The sequence below is a fragment of the Equus asinus genome, chromosome 15 (genome assembly GCF_041296235.1).
Source record: "Equus asinus isolate D_3611 breed Donkey chromosome 15, EquAss-T2T_v2, whole genome shotgun sequence".
In the NCBI taxonomy this organism is placed as follows: domain Eukaryota; kingdom Metazoa; phylum Chordata; class Mammalia; order Perissodactyla; family Equidae; genus Equus; species Equus asinus.
The window spans coordinates 33,506,454-33,521,913 of NC_091804.1; the positions used below are offsets into that span (position 1 = coordinate 33,506,454).

At 43.9% G+C, this 15,460-nt stretch overlaps 1 protein-coding gene across 15 annotated transcripts in view; it reads right to left on the reverse strand.

Moving 5' to 3' along the window:
- Positions 1 to 15,460, reverse strand: part of PTPRT (protein tyrosine phosphatase receptor type T) — a 1,011,807-nt gene that overhangs the window by 633,097 nt on the left and 363,250 nt on the right. For all 15 annotated transcript variants that reach the window (XM_070485956.1, XM_070485943.1, XM_070485942.1 and 12 more), the window contains one exon: positions 9,144 to 9,259. In XM_070485956.1, the coding sequence (XP_070342057.1) occupies positions 9,144 to 9,259 (116 nt within the window). The remainder of the gene's footprint in view (positions 1 to 9,143; positions 9,260 to 15,460) is intronic.

Below are 15,460 nucleotides of genomic sequence, written 5' to 3' on the forward strand. Positions count from 1 at the left end.
ATGATTCAGAAATTCTAGGAGTGGAGCCAGGCCATTTTTGTTTTAACAAACCCTCCAGGTGATTCTGTTTCACGGTAAAGCATGAGATAGGTCCTATTAATATTCCTATTTTAAAAATGAGGAAACTGGCAGAGGGAGGTCAAGCAACTGCCTTAGAATAGCACTTCTCAAACCAACGTGCATACAAATCACCTGCGGATCTCGTTAAATATGCAGATTCTGATGCAGTGAGGCTGCGGTTGGACCTGAAATCCTTCCTTTCTAGCAAGTTCCCAGGTATTGCAGGTGCTGCTGGCCTGTGAACTGCTGGAGAACAGCAAAACCTTACATGACTTTGCTGAGTGACTGACTTAGGATTTGGATCCAGGTGATCTGATTCCAGGGACTGAGGCCTTAATGACATCACCCAGCTGCCACCCGGTATATGACAGCGAACAGTTACAATATGACTCTGTGAGAGGAGGGTAAAGCACACAGTGTTCTAGAAACTTACTTTGCTTCGTCAAAGAACACCAAATGTCATCTTGCAGGAAATGACTGCTCCATAGAAAATAGTTTGGGAAATGCTGTGATGGAAGCCCAGATGTCTAGCTTTCTGGAAGCATCAGGAGTCTCTAAGTCAGAAATATCTATGTAAGGAGGGGCAAAGCATCTTCCTACACTCCTGGCTAACAGACTGTAAATATATTCTTCAGGGATGGCATATCTGATATGCTATTAGGGTGAGGTTTTCTTAACCCAACTCCATCAGGCTAAAGCAGTGGTTCTCCAACCTTGAGCCAGCATCTGAATCACCTCCAGGGTGATTCAGCAGGTTAGCATGAGGCTAGATAATTTGCAATTCTAACAAGTTCCCAAGTGATGCTGATGCTGCTGGCTTGTCTTGAGTCTCCAAGACTTGAAGGGTAATGTCATCTGAAGTCCCTCAACAGAAAGCAAGGGGCCAAATAATTCCACATAACACGTGAACGGAAACATTCCTTAAATCCAAGCCACTTCCTGAGGCTGAGCAATGGGCCACTGCACTGAGGATACCCAGCCACGACCCAGGGATGTGGCACCCCAATCCAACCCATACTTTATTGGCAGAGCCAAGAGTCCTGAACAGGCTGAGTATCTATTTTCTTTGCCCAAAGGCTCTGTCTGCTTGCCAAGCTATATGCCCACAGGGCTGCATCGACCCAGAGGGTGAAACTTTTTCCAATTCGCTCATCCAGGGGCATATGTGTTCTAAGTTGAACAAAGGCATTTTATAGACTAATTGGTGGGCCTCCTTAATCCCATTTTATACTTAATGTCTTTCTCATCTTGGCAACAGGTCCTTTTGAAATCCCTCTTTTTTCATTCTCCTCTTTCATCTGCTTTTCTCTCGTTTTCAAAACAATTTGAATTCCACCTTCCCTTACCTTGTTTTGTTTTATGTGAAATAAGTCAGCTTGGTTTGAGAGCGCACAGTCTTTGCAAGAGCAGGGGCTGTGAATACCCACATTTTAATATTCCTAACCCTAACACACCTGCATCCTTCCACCCCCAGGCAAGACCTCGCTGTCTTCAGGAACCACCTAGAGAGGAAACAAGAGAGGCACCCAATGCCACGGAGAGTCTGCTGTTTTCACATTACCCGATGAGCTATCAAGGTATCCATAATGGCCTCACCATTTTGCAATTCTCCATCCTCTCTGCTCTCGTGTCATGACATTATTCCCTTCACAAAGAGATAAGACAGCCTGCAAAAATGGCTGTCATTATTTCAGAGAGCGCATGCAGCCCTGCAATTGATTTATGGTGGGCAGAAGTGGAAACATTACTGTCTTTAATAAGACAAAACCGTGTGCAACAGACATTATGCCTGTTTTACAGGAGATATTTTAATACAGGGTTCTGGAAGCCTTCCATGTGTTGGTTTGAGCTTCTAGATTAAAAAACAATAATAATAAAAAAGTAAAATGAGGCCCAGCACTTCCAGCTGAAAACTGCTCTAATTGTTCCAGAAATCTCCTGGCTAGAAAATACTTAGGTGGGATTCCCACAATTCATTTGTAATGAATATTCTTTTCACTTCTAGTCATACGGCTTCAATGGCATGACATTTGGAAACTTGCTAAAATCTGGCTCATTGATTTTCTTAAGATCATATTTGTACCTCTTTGGCAGTCTCTAAAGAATAGCTTTTGATTATTCTTTATTAAACGTTAAAAGAAATAGAAGTGGACATAAATCATTTTTGATTAGCTGTGCTGAAGCCCTCCCAAGGGTCTACTGCATGCATAGCTGACTGCTCATTTGGGGTTGATTTCTGGGTTCAGAGTTCCTGCAGAGTTAGGAGGATCCTGGCATAAATCCCACAGGGAGCTGTAAGCCCTTAGCAAAGAGGATGAGCAGGGGGTCAAGGGCCTGCACATGTGCCATCTCCCTGTGTGGCACCATCTCCCTTTGACTATATCCAGTTCACCTCTCAGCACTGTTCAAAGGCTGCTTCTTCCAAGGGCACTTCTCTGATACTCATCATCCCGCCCACTCTCCCTACTCCCTACTCAGCAAACCCTTTTTTTCTCCTAGAAGCCTGGTCACATTTGTGATGAAATATTTAATTCTGTGATGAGTTGCTTAATGTCTGTCTCTACTGCCAGGAGGTGAACTCCATGAGGTCAAGAAGCCGGTCTGCCTTGCTCATGACTCTTTCTCCCAGCTCCTGCGCCCTGGGGCCGGGATGAGCTGGGATCAAATCCTGAAGCACAGAAACTGAGGATGGGCTGAGGGAAGACACTGATGAAAAAGCATTAGAAAGTAAAGGAGGCAAGAATAAGTATGTGATGGGAAATTTCCAGGTCAGAGTTGACTGGGGTCCTCAAAGACAATGTGTGCAGGATGGAGGACAAGGAGGAGGTCCAGGCATCAGGTGCAGATGAATTTGAGAGAACGCAACCTTCTGCAAATCCAAAGCCCAGCTAGATTTTCATCCCCTGTGTTGCCCTAAAGATGTATTTTTTAATCTGGGACACCTACAAGTGACAAGAAGGAAACGTGATGATGGTGCCAAGACTTTATAAATATAGTAAAAACCATCAAATTGTAGACTTACTGAACTTTATGGTTTGTTAATTACATCACAATAAAGCTATTAATAAAAGATTGGTGTTTCCTAAGCATGGAGTTCTTTAGCTGTGACACAGGCCTACTGTATGCAAACCCCACCTGGATCCACCCCCCCATCATCCCCATGGGACTTGGGGGGACAAGGGAAACTGTTGCAAACGTGAAGCTCATTCTGCCTGCTGGGCAGTGAATAATAAAGTCCTTTGTCTCTGACCCAGGAGACTCACATCTTCTGCCAGCAGCTATGAAATGGCAGCCTACCTCATTAGCTTGCAAATAAGGTAAAATCTCAGACCCTTCCTAGTTGTGGACCAATGATTTCATGGAAACGAGAGGGCAGGATGATTTTCAAGGAGGGAGCAGTCAGCGCATCAAAGGCTGAAGAAGAGTCAAGTATAAGGACTAATAACAATAATGTTGTAATAATAAGCCCCATTGGCTTTAGCAACAAGGAAAGCACTGGTGACCTTCACAAGGGTCACTTCTGGGAAGAGGTTGGAGTTGAAGAAAGCCATCACATTTAAGAAATTTGGCTAAGAAGAGGAGAAAAGTAAAAAGGCAACCAGAGGGGAGTAATTTGAACAATATTTCAAGGGTATTTTTACTTCATTGATTTTGCCTGTAGATTTGAGAAACTCAAATCTATTTAAGTATCTAGTACAGTGCAAACTAGAGAAGTGTAAATATGTGCTAAAGGAACGAATTTATTTTTTTAATAGGAAGCCATCTGTATAGAAGGAAAAGCTGGCATGATGACATAAAGTGAGAGGACTACAAGGTGAGCGTGGAAGGATGCCGAGAACTGAAGAATAGGACACAGACCTGTGTTCGAATCCTGCCTCCCCTGCTCGATACCTGTGCAACTTTGACCTGTGTGACTCATTTACCCCTCCAGGCTCAGTCTCCTCATCTATAAAATGGAGCTAAAAATAGCATCTGCCTGAAAGACTGGTTGCAAGAATTAAATACATCACAGGTGTAACCACTCCATAAACGTCAGCTTTTATGAGTATTATCATTAATTTATCATTATTCTTTCGTTGTGATGTGGCCACTACATTTTCAACAGAAGTCCCACGTGGAAGGGACACCTGGTACAGATGCAGGCAGGAGGAGGAGGAGCTGGTTCCAGAACACTCACAGCCCTGGGAGCCAGCGGGAGCCCTTGGGGGACCTGGAAAACAGGTTTACTGGAAGAATCAGCCACAGTGAGAACTGACACGTCTGCTTATCTCCTCCGCCCTAGAGAGGCTGCTGTTGGGCTGAGACGTGCCCAGGGCAGGAGCCTTTTCCTGCCAGATTAGGGTCTGCTCCCTGTCCAATGCCTGTGATTTGTCTAAACACATATGCTGCCCCCACTGAGATCTGTGCAGAGCGTTTGGACACATGGCCTCATTTCTGAGACTCTTCAAACGATATTTGTTGCACTAACTCTCGATGGAGCAAATCCTTTGTAGGGAGGCCTGGAAGCCAGCCCTGCAGTGGACTGACAGGGCCTGCTCTGGAGCCCTGAGAAGTGGAAGCATGGGGCCCTACGGGCCACGGTCTTCCGTAAAGCCCAGATGGCACACACACAATATTTCCACATCTCTGCCTGGATGAGCAGTATCTGATGGTGGAGGTGAGGCGTAGGGGAATCTGAAGGTAATTTTACCACGTCCTCAGTGGGGCCAGGGCTTCGGCTTCTGCTGGAATCAGCTACCCCAATGCCCAGTCAGGGCTTCCCACCATCCTTAGAATATTGTGTATGTAGGAAAAACGACCATTTTTCTCTTTTTAGTAGCATTTTTTAAATTTATATTAGTTACCTATATTCATTTTAGAGTATTTTTATGAAAAAGATTAAAAGTGAAAATAAAAAGCATACATAATCTAACATCACAATTATTGTCTTGATACGTGTTGTATAGTGTTATGTGTATATAATTATATAAGTAGGCATATATTTGTGAGTATAAATATGTGTATATTATGTATATGTGTTTGTTTTTGATAAAAAAATTAATAAATTGAACATATTAGTTGTTTTATAACTTGTTCTTTTAGCTTAAATACATATTGTGAAAATGTCACTAAATATACTTCTATAACCTGATGCTTAATGACTCCATTCCAGCATTTACTTAATCTGTCGCTTTTGCTTGACATTTTAGGTTGTTTTCAGTTTGTCATCCTATTGAACACACTTGCAGATAAATTCTTCCCTGTCTTGCTTATTTTCTCAGGCACATTCCCATAAGTAAAATCACTTCTTGGAAGAATATGCACACTTGAGGTTTTAGATATATATTGCCAAATTATCTTCCAGAAAAGATGTACGCATATACATTTTCACCGTGCTGCACTGATAATCCCGTCAGTACAGTTGCACCTAGTTGGACCCTGAACATTGTTCTTTTTTCTTTTTTAAAGTGCTCTCCAAACTGTAGACTAGACATTTCACTCAGAATGCACACTGTCTACTTGCTTGAAAAAAATGCTTGAAAAATTACATTTGGATTCCCCAGGCCAATTTATCACATAAGAAATAAGCAGGTTATGACTGAGGCCATAGACAGTCCGCCATAGACCATAGCATTATACTCTCTACCTCAAGGAGAAATCAACCCAGAATGAGATGAGCTTGTTTATAATTTTTATTGGCCTTTATCAGCCTTTTCCCCGAAGAACTAGAATTGTTCTAGGCTCAGGAACGCACATTTCTGCATTGGTCCTGTCCATTGATTCTTACGTAGAATTTGCACCATGAGTCCATGAAAGCACCATCAGACGAGGTCTTCTAAAGAGCATATAAAGTTTCCAGAAGGGTGTCAAACAGGGGTATTTGCTGGTATTCCTTTTTAAAATATTAATTTATGATCTGTAACCACTCACAGATAAGCAGGCTATGGATTCTTGCTCTATAGAAAAGAAGGCAAGCATTCTCTACAACACAGGTGACAAGGATTTATCTCAAACTATGAGCCCACCACCTGCTCCCTAACCATTGCCAGAAAGAAGGGCCACCGGACATACCATTCTGGAAAGAAAGTCACCGTCTGTATTTCCCTGACTTAAAAACTGGTGGATAAAAAGTTTCCACCTTTGGTGACTTAGTGATTCTTCAGCTTATCTTGGAAGCTACAGCAGGAAGTGGCATTGCTGAAAGCTAGACCTGCCGAGGGCATGTTGTGGGGACTCCTGGTCACCACGTGCTTATTTTACTTGCTTAGGAAATGCTCAGGCTGAGTCGCCCCAGCCCAGTTACATGAACAGAAGTTTGGCGAGTCTGCTGGCTGCTCCTCCAGGCACTGAAACAGAGCCAAAGCAGTATTTCATGAGAAATCCGCCACTGCCTCAACCAGTCTCGGGTCAGGGCTGCGGCCGGCTCCTGGTGGCAGGTGTCATGACAGGCACCTCATATTCTGTAGAAAAATGTTCACCGACTTCCAACCACACTGTTGAATATAAGCCTGGACTTAACTAGCAAAGCAGGCATTTGCCAGAGAGCATAGCGTAAACCATCTCCCTCCCAGTATTTTCTGAAAAATAGATGAAGGAGACAATATTTGGGGAGGTTTCCTTGAGAAAACAGTTATTGAATCTATTCACTCACCAGATACATTTAAAGTGTCCCAGGATGGAGACGGCTTAGCAGAGAGCTAGGGACCGCTGGCATATCACAGTGCCCACTTCACCCTCCTCTCTTCAGCCGCATCCTTCAATTGCTTTTACACAGAACATCATCACGTGAAACAAGCCTATGAAACTCACTCGTGTGCCTTCAATAAGACTGTGGTGGAGAACACTGCTCCTTACACCACATGCTGTTTTCTTTAGAACCCCTGGGAACCATTCCTGTCTGACCCGTGTGAATGACGGAATTTTCCCGAGCAATTGGTTTGTGTTTATCTCGTGGACATTGGGAACTGTACTGTGTATATGACATTTCCTTTATTCTATTGGTGGCTACAGTACTGTGGGCTCCATTTGTGACCCACCAGTCAGTAACAGATATACAGAAAGGTGGTTTTAGCATTATTGCCAGCTCCATTGTGTTCTTTTCCTCCTATCTTGGGTGGCCTCACTTTTAATTTACGCTATCTTGTCATGCTTTATGTCCCATTGTAAGCCACCTGAAAAACGTTCTGTGCAATAAGATTTGGTTTACACTGAAAAGCAGATAAATAAATAAGATGTGGAAGAGCTCCACGCCACGTGTTCCTATCTATTGTCTTCCAAACTTCCATTACATTCTGCTTTAACATCCTTACACTGATAGACCCAAGGTTTAGGGCATGCAACTCAGAACTGTAGAAGTAACGATCATAAAATAATTGGAAAACCCAAAGAAAGGTATTGGAAGTATTGTGATTTTCCCATCTCATTTTCATCACCCAACTCAGGCAATGCCATTGAAATGACAAAGGCTTCTTGGAAGCCTGATGCACTTTAATACACTTTAATACTAATTATAATGAGAAAATAACACTACGTAATACTTGACTGACACACGGAAGGTGACAGTACTCTCTTTGTCTGTAGACAGCCCAGGGAAGTGGGAGGGGCAGGCATTACTCTTATTTTCATTCTACTGCCCTGCTAAGGAGCAAGGAGGAACTGTGAGCCCCTGGAGGTGCTCTCTCTGCACCTCCAGGGGATTTTCCAACTGCAGGAAATGGGCTCAACTGCAAGAAGAGAAGTGACACTACGAACTCCCACCAAAGTGTGCTGGCCACGGGTTAGGGACCAACGTCCAAACTAAGTCAGTCAGAAGAGATGATAGAGAACTCTTAACTCTTCTTAATATGAATTGGAGGGGCCGGCCTGGTGGGGCAGAGGTTAAGTGCACACCGCACGTTCCACTTCGGCAGCGGGGCTCGCCAGTTCATATCCTGGGTGCGGACATGGCACCGCTTGGCAAGCCATGCTGTGGCAGGCATCCCATATATAAAGTAGAGGAAGATGGGCACAGATGTTAGCTCAGGGCCAGTCTTCCTCAGTAAAAACAGGAGGATTGGCAGCAGATGTTAGTTCAGGGCTAATCTTCCTCAAAGAAAAAAAAAACAATATATGAATTGGAGGTAACTGGAGTCAGCTTCTTTCAAGCAATATTCCTGTTTCCTTGAACCAGAGGTGGTATCTTTCTAGAGTCATGCTCTCCAATAAGACTTTCTGCAATGTCAGAAATGTTCTCTATCTGCATTTGTCCAAAACGGTGGCAAATAGATGCGTGTGGCTATTGTGCACCTGAAAAGTGGCTAGTGCACCTGGGCATCTGAGTTTTGAATTTAGTTTATTTTAATTAATTTAAATTTAAATAGCCATGGTAAGATTAACAAGATTGCAGGGCACAAAATCAATACATGAAACTCAATTTTATTTCTATATACTAGCAATGAAAAATCAGAAATTGAGATTTGTTTAAATGCCTTTTAAAATAGCATCGAAAATATGAAATATTTAGGGATAAGTCTGATAAAAAAACATGCAAGACCTGTACACCAAAAATTACAAAACCTTGCTGAGTAAAATTACTGAAGATCTTAAATAACTGAAGAAATATACCATGTTCATGGTCAGTAGACTCATTATTGCTAAGATGTCAGTTTTCCCCTAAGTGATGTATAGATAGATTCAATGCAATCAATTCCCATCAAAATCCCAACAGGCTTTTTTGTAGAAACTGACAAAGTGCTTCTCAAAGTCACACGGAAATGCATATATACCCAGAGTCTAAAATATTGTTTGCCTTAGCCCTAGGAATCTGAGCTTAAAGGACAAATATGTTAGAGGCAGTTTGGAGAGGTCATAGTTGCAAATTCTAGCTCTGGCACCTTTGTATTTGTGGTCTCAATTTCTCCATCTTTAAAATGGGTATATTGATGCCTACATAGCAGAATTAGAGTTAAGATTTAACAAGATCAAGGATACAGAGCAACATCCAAGGAGCAGAGGTACTTAAAAAACACCCTTCCTCTTCCCCACCAAGCCCTTCATCACAGCACGCACTTTCTTCCCTTACCAAGGGATGGACAGGTGTGAGGAGGGGGCTTCTCCATCCTTACCTGGAGCCAAAGTTTGTCATGCTGAGACCACTTCCCGCCAGCAATGCACTGAAACGTGGCATTCTGCCCCACGTTCACCTCGACATTTTGGAGCCGCAGAAAGTGAGGTGCTTTTCCTAAAAGAGAAACCAAAGGGCACATGAGGACAGAATTCAACAGCCTGCACCACTTCCCTATCAGTAGATGGCAGCTCAGGATGGGCACCAGGCAGGGTGGAATTTGTGCCTGGGAAGTGGCCTCACTCACTGAAGAACTGCTGTTGATTGATCACTTACTACAAGCCGAGAACTACTGTAAGGGCTTCACATGCATCCACTCACTTAAACCTCAAAATAGTCCATGAGGTGGGCAGTATCTCCATTTCACAGATCAGAAAATTAAGGCTCCGTAGTTTGGCACAGTCAGCAGCCGGGAAGTGGGGCATCCAAGACATAAATCCAGGTCTCTGAGAACCTCAAATCCATATTATTAGCTGCTAGGCAATATTGCCATGTCTGGAAGAAGAAATTGAATAGGCGGAGGCTCACCGTAGCAGGTTCCTCCCTGTTGCCTGGGTGAGCAGAAGAAAGAAAGCTGAAGTGAAGCACCTTTGGGCCTGAGACCTCCACACGTGGCCTTGGTGAGGATGCTGGTGATGCAGATGATGCAGATGATGAGGAGGGCAAAGAGCGGAGGAGGGAGAAAAGGCGGAGGAGAACGCTGGTGGCTTCCATTCACTTAGTGCTTACTAGGTGATGGGTGTCATGTGCAGGGTTTACACACAGTAACTCAGGTAACTCAATGCAGTTGGTAGTGGTGTTATCTCTCTTTTACAGTGAGTGAACCAAGGCACAGAGAATTCAAGAAATGTTCAGAGTCTACGCTCTTCACTCTAAGATATGTATCTCCTGAGGATGAGAAGGAGGTGGGACATTTACTCTGGGGACTTGGCCTAACAGGAGAAAGGACTTTCAAATGAAACTCACAGTGACCATAAGCAATCAATTCTAGAATTAAACATATGTTTTATGTTGGGTAACTTTGGTTCATCTTTTTCCTTGTTTACAGACACAGGTTCTCACCTAGGTGAGATCTCCAAAGATGAGTGACTTGATAACCTACGTTTAGAAGAATGAGTTTCTTCACCGAGGCACAAAAGTGCCAAAGATGCCTAGCACATTAACAAATCAATGATGAAGCAGGCATCAATTACCCAGAACAAGATCAAACAGAGTGTTGTCAAGAGGATCGAGGAGGTTCACCAGGGCCCTTTGGCCATTTTTCCAGAAGGAGTCAAATATCCAGAGAGACAAATAATAACAACAATGTCATTTATTGAAAGCTCCTACAATGCCAGGTACTGTGATAAATGCTTTATATGTTTTATCTAATTTAACTTCATAACATTCCTGTAAAGCAGACACTAGTCTTATTTCCCTTTTAGAGAAGCAGAAAGCAAGGCTTACCAAGTTTAATTTGCCCAAAGCTACATGGTATTAATGACAGAAAAAGAATTCAGTCCTTTTTAATCCAAAACTCAGCATTTAACTAGCACATTCTCTTGCCTCCTGGGCAATGGGAGGTCAGTGGTGTCACCTGGAACCCACAGTCCCAGAAAGGGCTCATAGGCAAGGCTGTGCTGATCCTCCAGGCTTTTCTCATTGCTCCAGAATACTTTATCACAATGGTCCCTTTCCTTGCCATTTGTCCCCATGGCCTCCACGCTTTAAACTATCTGGTCTACCAAACTGTGTCACCATCTGTAAAGCTCAGCAAAAGCCAAGAACCTTGGCGTGATGAGGCAGACTTGCTGTAGGAAAACATATACCTTCTGCACAGGTTTTTAAACAAATAACAACAGCTCTGAGACCACCCCCACCCCGCTGCCTTTGGGACCCTATGACTAGAGTGGCATCTACAGTCAAAGGCCCAGGGAAGACCTCTCCTTGTGGGCTTCTCAGAGTTGAAGATTCCTGCATCCAGTCAACCTGAAAAATGTCAGGCTGCTTTGATCGTCTGAAATTGTTTCCTTTTTGCTCTCCTGTATAATTTTGTAAAGTTATTTTTGGAACTATCAGTTCAAGTCAATTCTTCAAGTGGGAACAGAGTGAACCCTGTAAGCCAATTTATGCCACAGGTTATGGGGGAAGGAACATCTACTGTGTGTAGGGAGGGAGCGTAGGGTCTCAGCTGCAATGTTGGGAGGCTTTGTGTTGGGTTTTAGAAAGGGACACCTCCCCTTACCCTTGGGGGACACTGGGCAAATGGCTTAACCTCTGGGGCACGTGCAGTTAGAAATGGATCTTCTCTGGATCAATGTCCCTGCTTGCTTCTGACTCTCCATTTCTCCATCTCAGCAGCAGACATTTTGCCTTAATTCTTTCATCTTCTATCCCTCCTCCTCCCTTCCTTCGAGGTCCAGTGGAGAGAATTTAGAGGCTTAATGGCCCCTAGCATTAATATTCTGGTGAAACATTGATGGTTTACAGCAGACATGTTGAACCCATGCAACTACAGGAGCCAGACAGTTACGTAGATGAATAAAGGGTTCAGTCAAAAAGCAAAGCAAATCACCACCTCCTTGTCCCATCATTCATTTTCCCACTTTAGAGAGAGACATGGGTAAAATAAAGATTTCTCTATACAGACATGCATCGCTTAATGATAGGGACACGTTCTGAGAAATACGTCGTTAGGCTACTTCACCATTGTTTGAACATCACAGAGTGCACTTACCCAAACCTAGATGGTATAGCCTACTACACACCTAGGCTATACAGTACTAACCTTATGTGACCACTGTCCTATGTGCAGTCATTGAGGCTGCAACGTCATTATGTGACACATGACTGTGTAAGAAAACAACACTGTAAGCACAATAATAACTGGTATCTGACGCCAGCCTCAGCATTGAGGAGGCAATAAGGAGTGGTGGGGACTTACACTCCATGCCCAGTGAACGGGGACAGCTGTTCCTTAAATCCAGCAGACGGAGGTCAGGCGAGAGTGCTTTGCTCAGGGTAGCTAATCATCCGACTTCTCAAGGCAAGTAAGAAATCCAGGGTTTATGTAAAATCTCTCACTCAAAAATCTTGACAGAATTTTATTAAAACAACATGCAGACTTAACAAAACACGTCTACAGACACGCTCTTTTAGGTTGTGGTTTCTGTTACATAGCTCTTATGTAAGTCATCTGGAACAATTCCCACTGGCCAATCTTGCCCGAGCTGGACCATAATCTAGAGATGCTCCCACCTCTCCAGGCATCGTGCTGCAGGATCACGTGAGTGCTAGCCCTAGATGGTGGCTCCCAACACAGGAGCTTATCCAGACGCCCCTCCTGCTGCTTAGCACTCTCTCCACGTTCACTGACTCTTGTCTCTGCTCTTTGAGCCCTTGCCTCACCCCCAGCTCATGACAGATCGCTCTCTCTCTCAGGATCCTCCTTATGTTGGGGACCTGTTTGGTTCACCTCTCTGAGCTCCTGGCCTCTCTCATCCCTCTCCCATCCCCTCATTCCAGTCCACTCCTGAGCTCTACGCTCTTTCAACTGTCATTTTCCCCAGCATCTGCAGCTCTGGGAAAGAAATTATCCCACCAGCTTCAATTCACCAATCTTCAGCCAAATACGGCTGAGCTCAGGGCCCAGACGAGCCACCAGCTCAAGATTTTACGCATTTCACGCTTACTCCCTACTGAGACCCAGCACCCCCAAAACAGGATCCTGCTGAATGGGGTTAACAGAAAACTGGCTGTGTGTATGGGGCAAAATGCCTTGATGTTGGTGACATTTAAACTCCTGCAGACGTCAGTGCAGCATCTGAAGACATATTATTGTGCCCTTTATCTCGCTCTTTAATCCTGACACTGCTCAGTAGGAAGCCACACAATTGAGGAGAAAGTGCAGTACACACATTAGAAACATACCGCAGACACTCCGTGGGCTCAGTGACACGGCCCCACAAGGTTGTGATGGAAAAAAAAAAGTTTAAAAAACTCTAAAAGTCAATTTAGGAGCTAGAAACTTTGAAACTGAGTGGAAAAAATTGTGCTGACATTTATCCCACATGGTTATAACGGCAGTGGCCCTGCTAATGGCTAATACCAAGAAACGACAGCGGAGGGTAACTATGGCTAAAATACTTTTAGAATAACACAAAAATGTTAAATGGGCTATAAAGTATAGACGAGACGTTTCAGTTTGTAAGAGAAAATAATTTCCTTTGAGCATTACGCCTGTCTTCTGGTCCCTGTTTTGAGAGCTGTGAGGCTAGCCTTGAAAGTCATCACTTCAGCTCAAATCAATCAAGAAACACAGCTGCAAATCAGGCACGAACCCCCCCTGGAACTTTTGGAAAACTAAGTGGAATTGCTTATCGATAAACAATGACCACATGATGATAGAAAAAATGTTTTGTAGGACAGAAGTGGGAAATTTCAAAGCCTGAGGACAAAAAGAGAATGTATGTTTCTCAGGATACTTAAATTTTTAACAATCTATGAGTGAAGTCATAAATGCATTAATATTAAGGCTGTGGTTGGAGAAAAAGCAGCGTCAGTCCGAAGGACAGTGCAAAAGCCACTAGCCATTTGCTAGTGATCTCATGGGCCCCCAGGACCCATGCATGGTCAGTATCTTGGAAGGCAACACTCATGCTCAATTCTCCCTACTCGCACCACCTCAGCCTGCACCACCCAACACTTAAAGCCAGAAATCGGGAAGCACACCATTATTGATGCCTCTGCTCCCAAACTAACCCATTAAATAGGACCAGTTTGCTCTATCTCCTAAATATCTCTATCTGTCTACCTCTCTCCATCTCTATGCTCCATGTTTCCTCATAGCACTGCTTGCTTACCATCTGTTATGGGCTGAATTGTGTCCCCCCAAAATTCTTATGTTGAACTCCTAACGCTCAATACCTCAGAGTGTGACTGTATTTGGAGAAAAGGCGTCTACAAGGGTGACTAAGGTAAAATGAGGCTGTTAGGGTGGGCCCTAATCCAATCTGGTGTCCTCATAAAGGGAAGAATTTGGGCACACAAAGACACATGATGGGCATGTGCACACAGAGGAAAGACCATGTGAGGACACAGCGAGAAGCTGGCATTCTGCAAGCCAAGGAGAGAGGCCTCAGGAGAAACTAAACCTGCCATCTTCATCCTGACTTCTAAGCCCTAGAACTGTGGGGAAAAAAATTTCTGTTGTTTAAGAAGCAGCCCTAGCAACCTAATATACCCTCTGTTATAGATCGTATAATTACCTGACTATTTGTTTCAGTTTCAATTTCAGTCTCGTTCACTTCAATGGAAGCCCATGAGGGCAGAGAATGCATCTGCCTGGTTCACTTAGATAACCCAGACAAGTGCCTGGCATGGAGTATATGCTCAGTAAATACACAGTGAATGATCAGTGGCTGTCTCTCCATCACCCTGGTCCAGGCCACTACCGTCTCTTGACTCCAGAACTTTCTTCCTAACAAGCCTCCTGACTTCTCTATTACCCTTCAACTCATTCTCCACAGAGCATCCAGAGAGATCTTTTAATACTTAAAAGAGATCAAATTACCCCCCAGCATAAATCCCCTTAGTGGTGCCTCCCTGCACTTACGTTAAAATCTAAACTGCTCAGGATGATGCTCAAGGCCTGGTGTGGCCAGCCCCCAGCTCCCCTCTCCAAGATTCGCTCAGACCAATTTTTTCTGTGCTCCCTGTGCTCTGGATACACCAGCAGCATCAAGCTCATTCTCCCTGAGGGGTCTCTGCACTTGCTGTTTCCTCTGCCCGGAATCCCCACTCCCCAAATCATTATACAATGAACTCCTTCCTATGACTCAGGTAGCAGCTCAGATCACATCTTCAAAGACACCACCCCTGACCACTCTATCTGAGGAGATCTCAGTCACTCACATTATATTCATAGCATTACCACTATCTGAAATCATATTAGTTATTATTTAATATTAGTTAGTTACTTAGTGTCTTTCCTTCCTCTGCTAAGACCATAGGGACAAGGACCTAACCTATCTTGATCACTTAAGTATCCCCTGTGTCCAGCAGAAGCTCTTGACACATAACTAATGCTCTGCAATTTACTTGTTGAAAGAAAGGATAAGTAAAAACCTGGACTGTACATGGATTGAACACAGATCCTTGGGAAGGGATCTTTGCTAGGCCCTGCTCAACTCCACCTGACTCATGAGCTGTGGATAGACCCCTAAGGAGTGTATGCACTGCCAGTATTTGTACACATAGTTAAATGGAATTTTCCAAATTCCAGCCACTATCGCAGAGTCCTCACATTTTGATTTCTGGGAAGTTTAAGCTTAAGCTGCC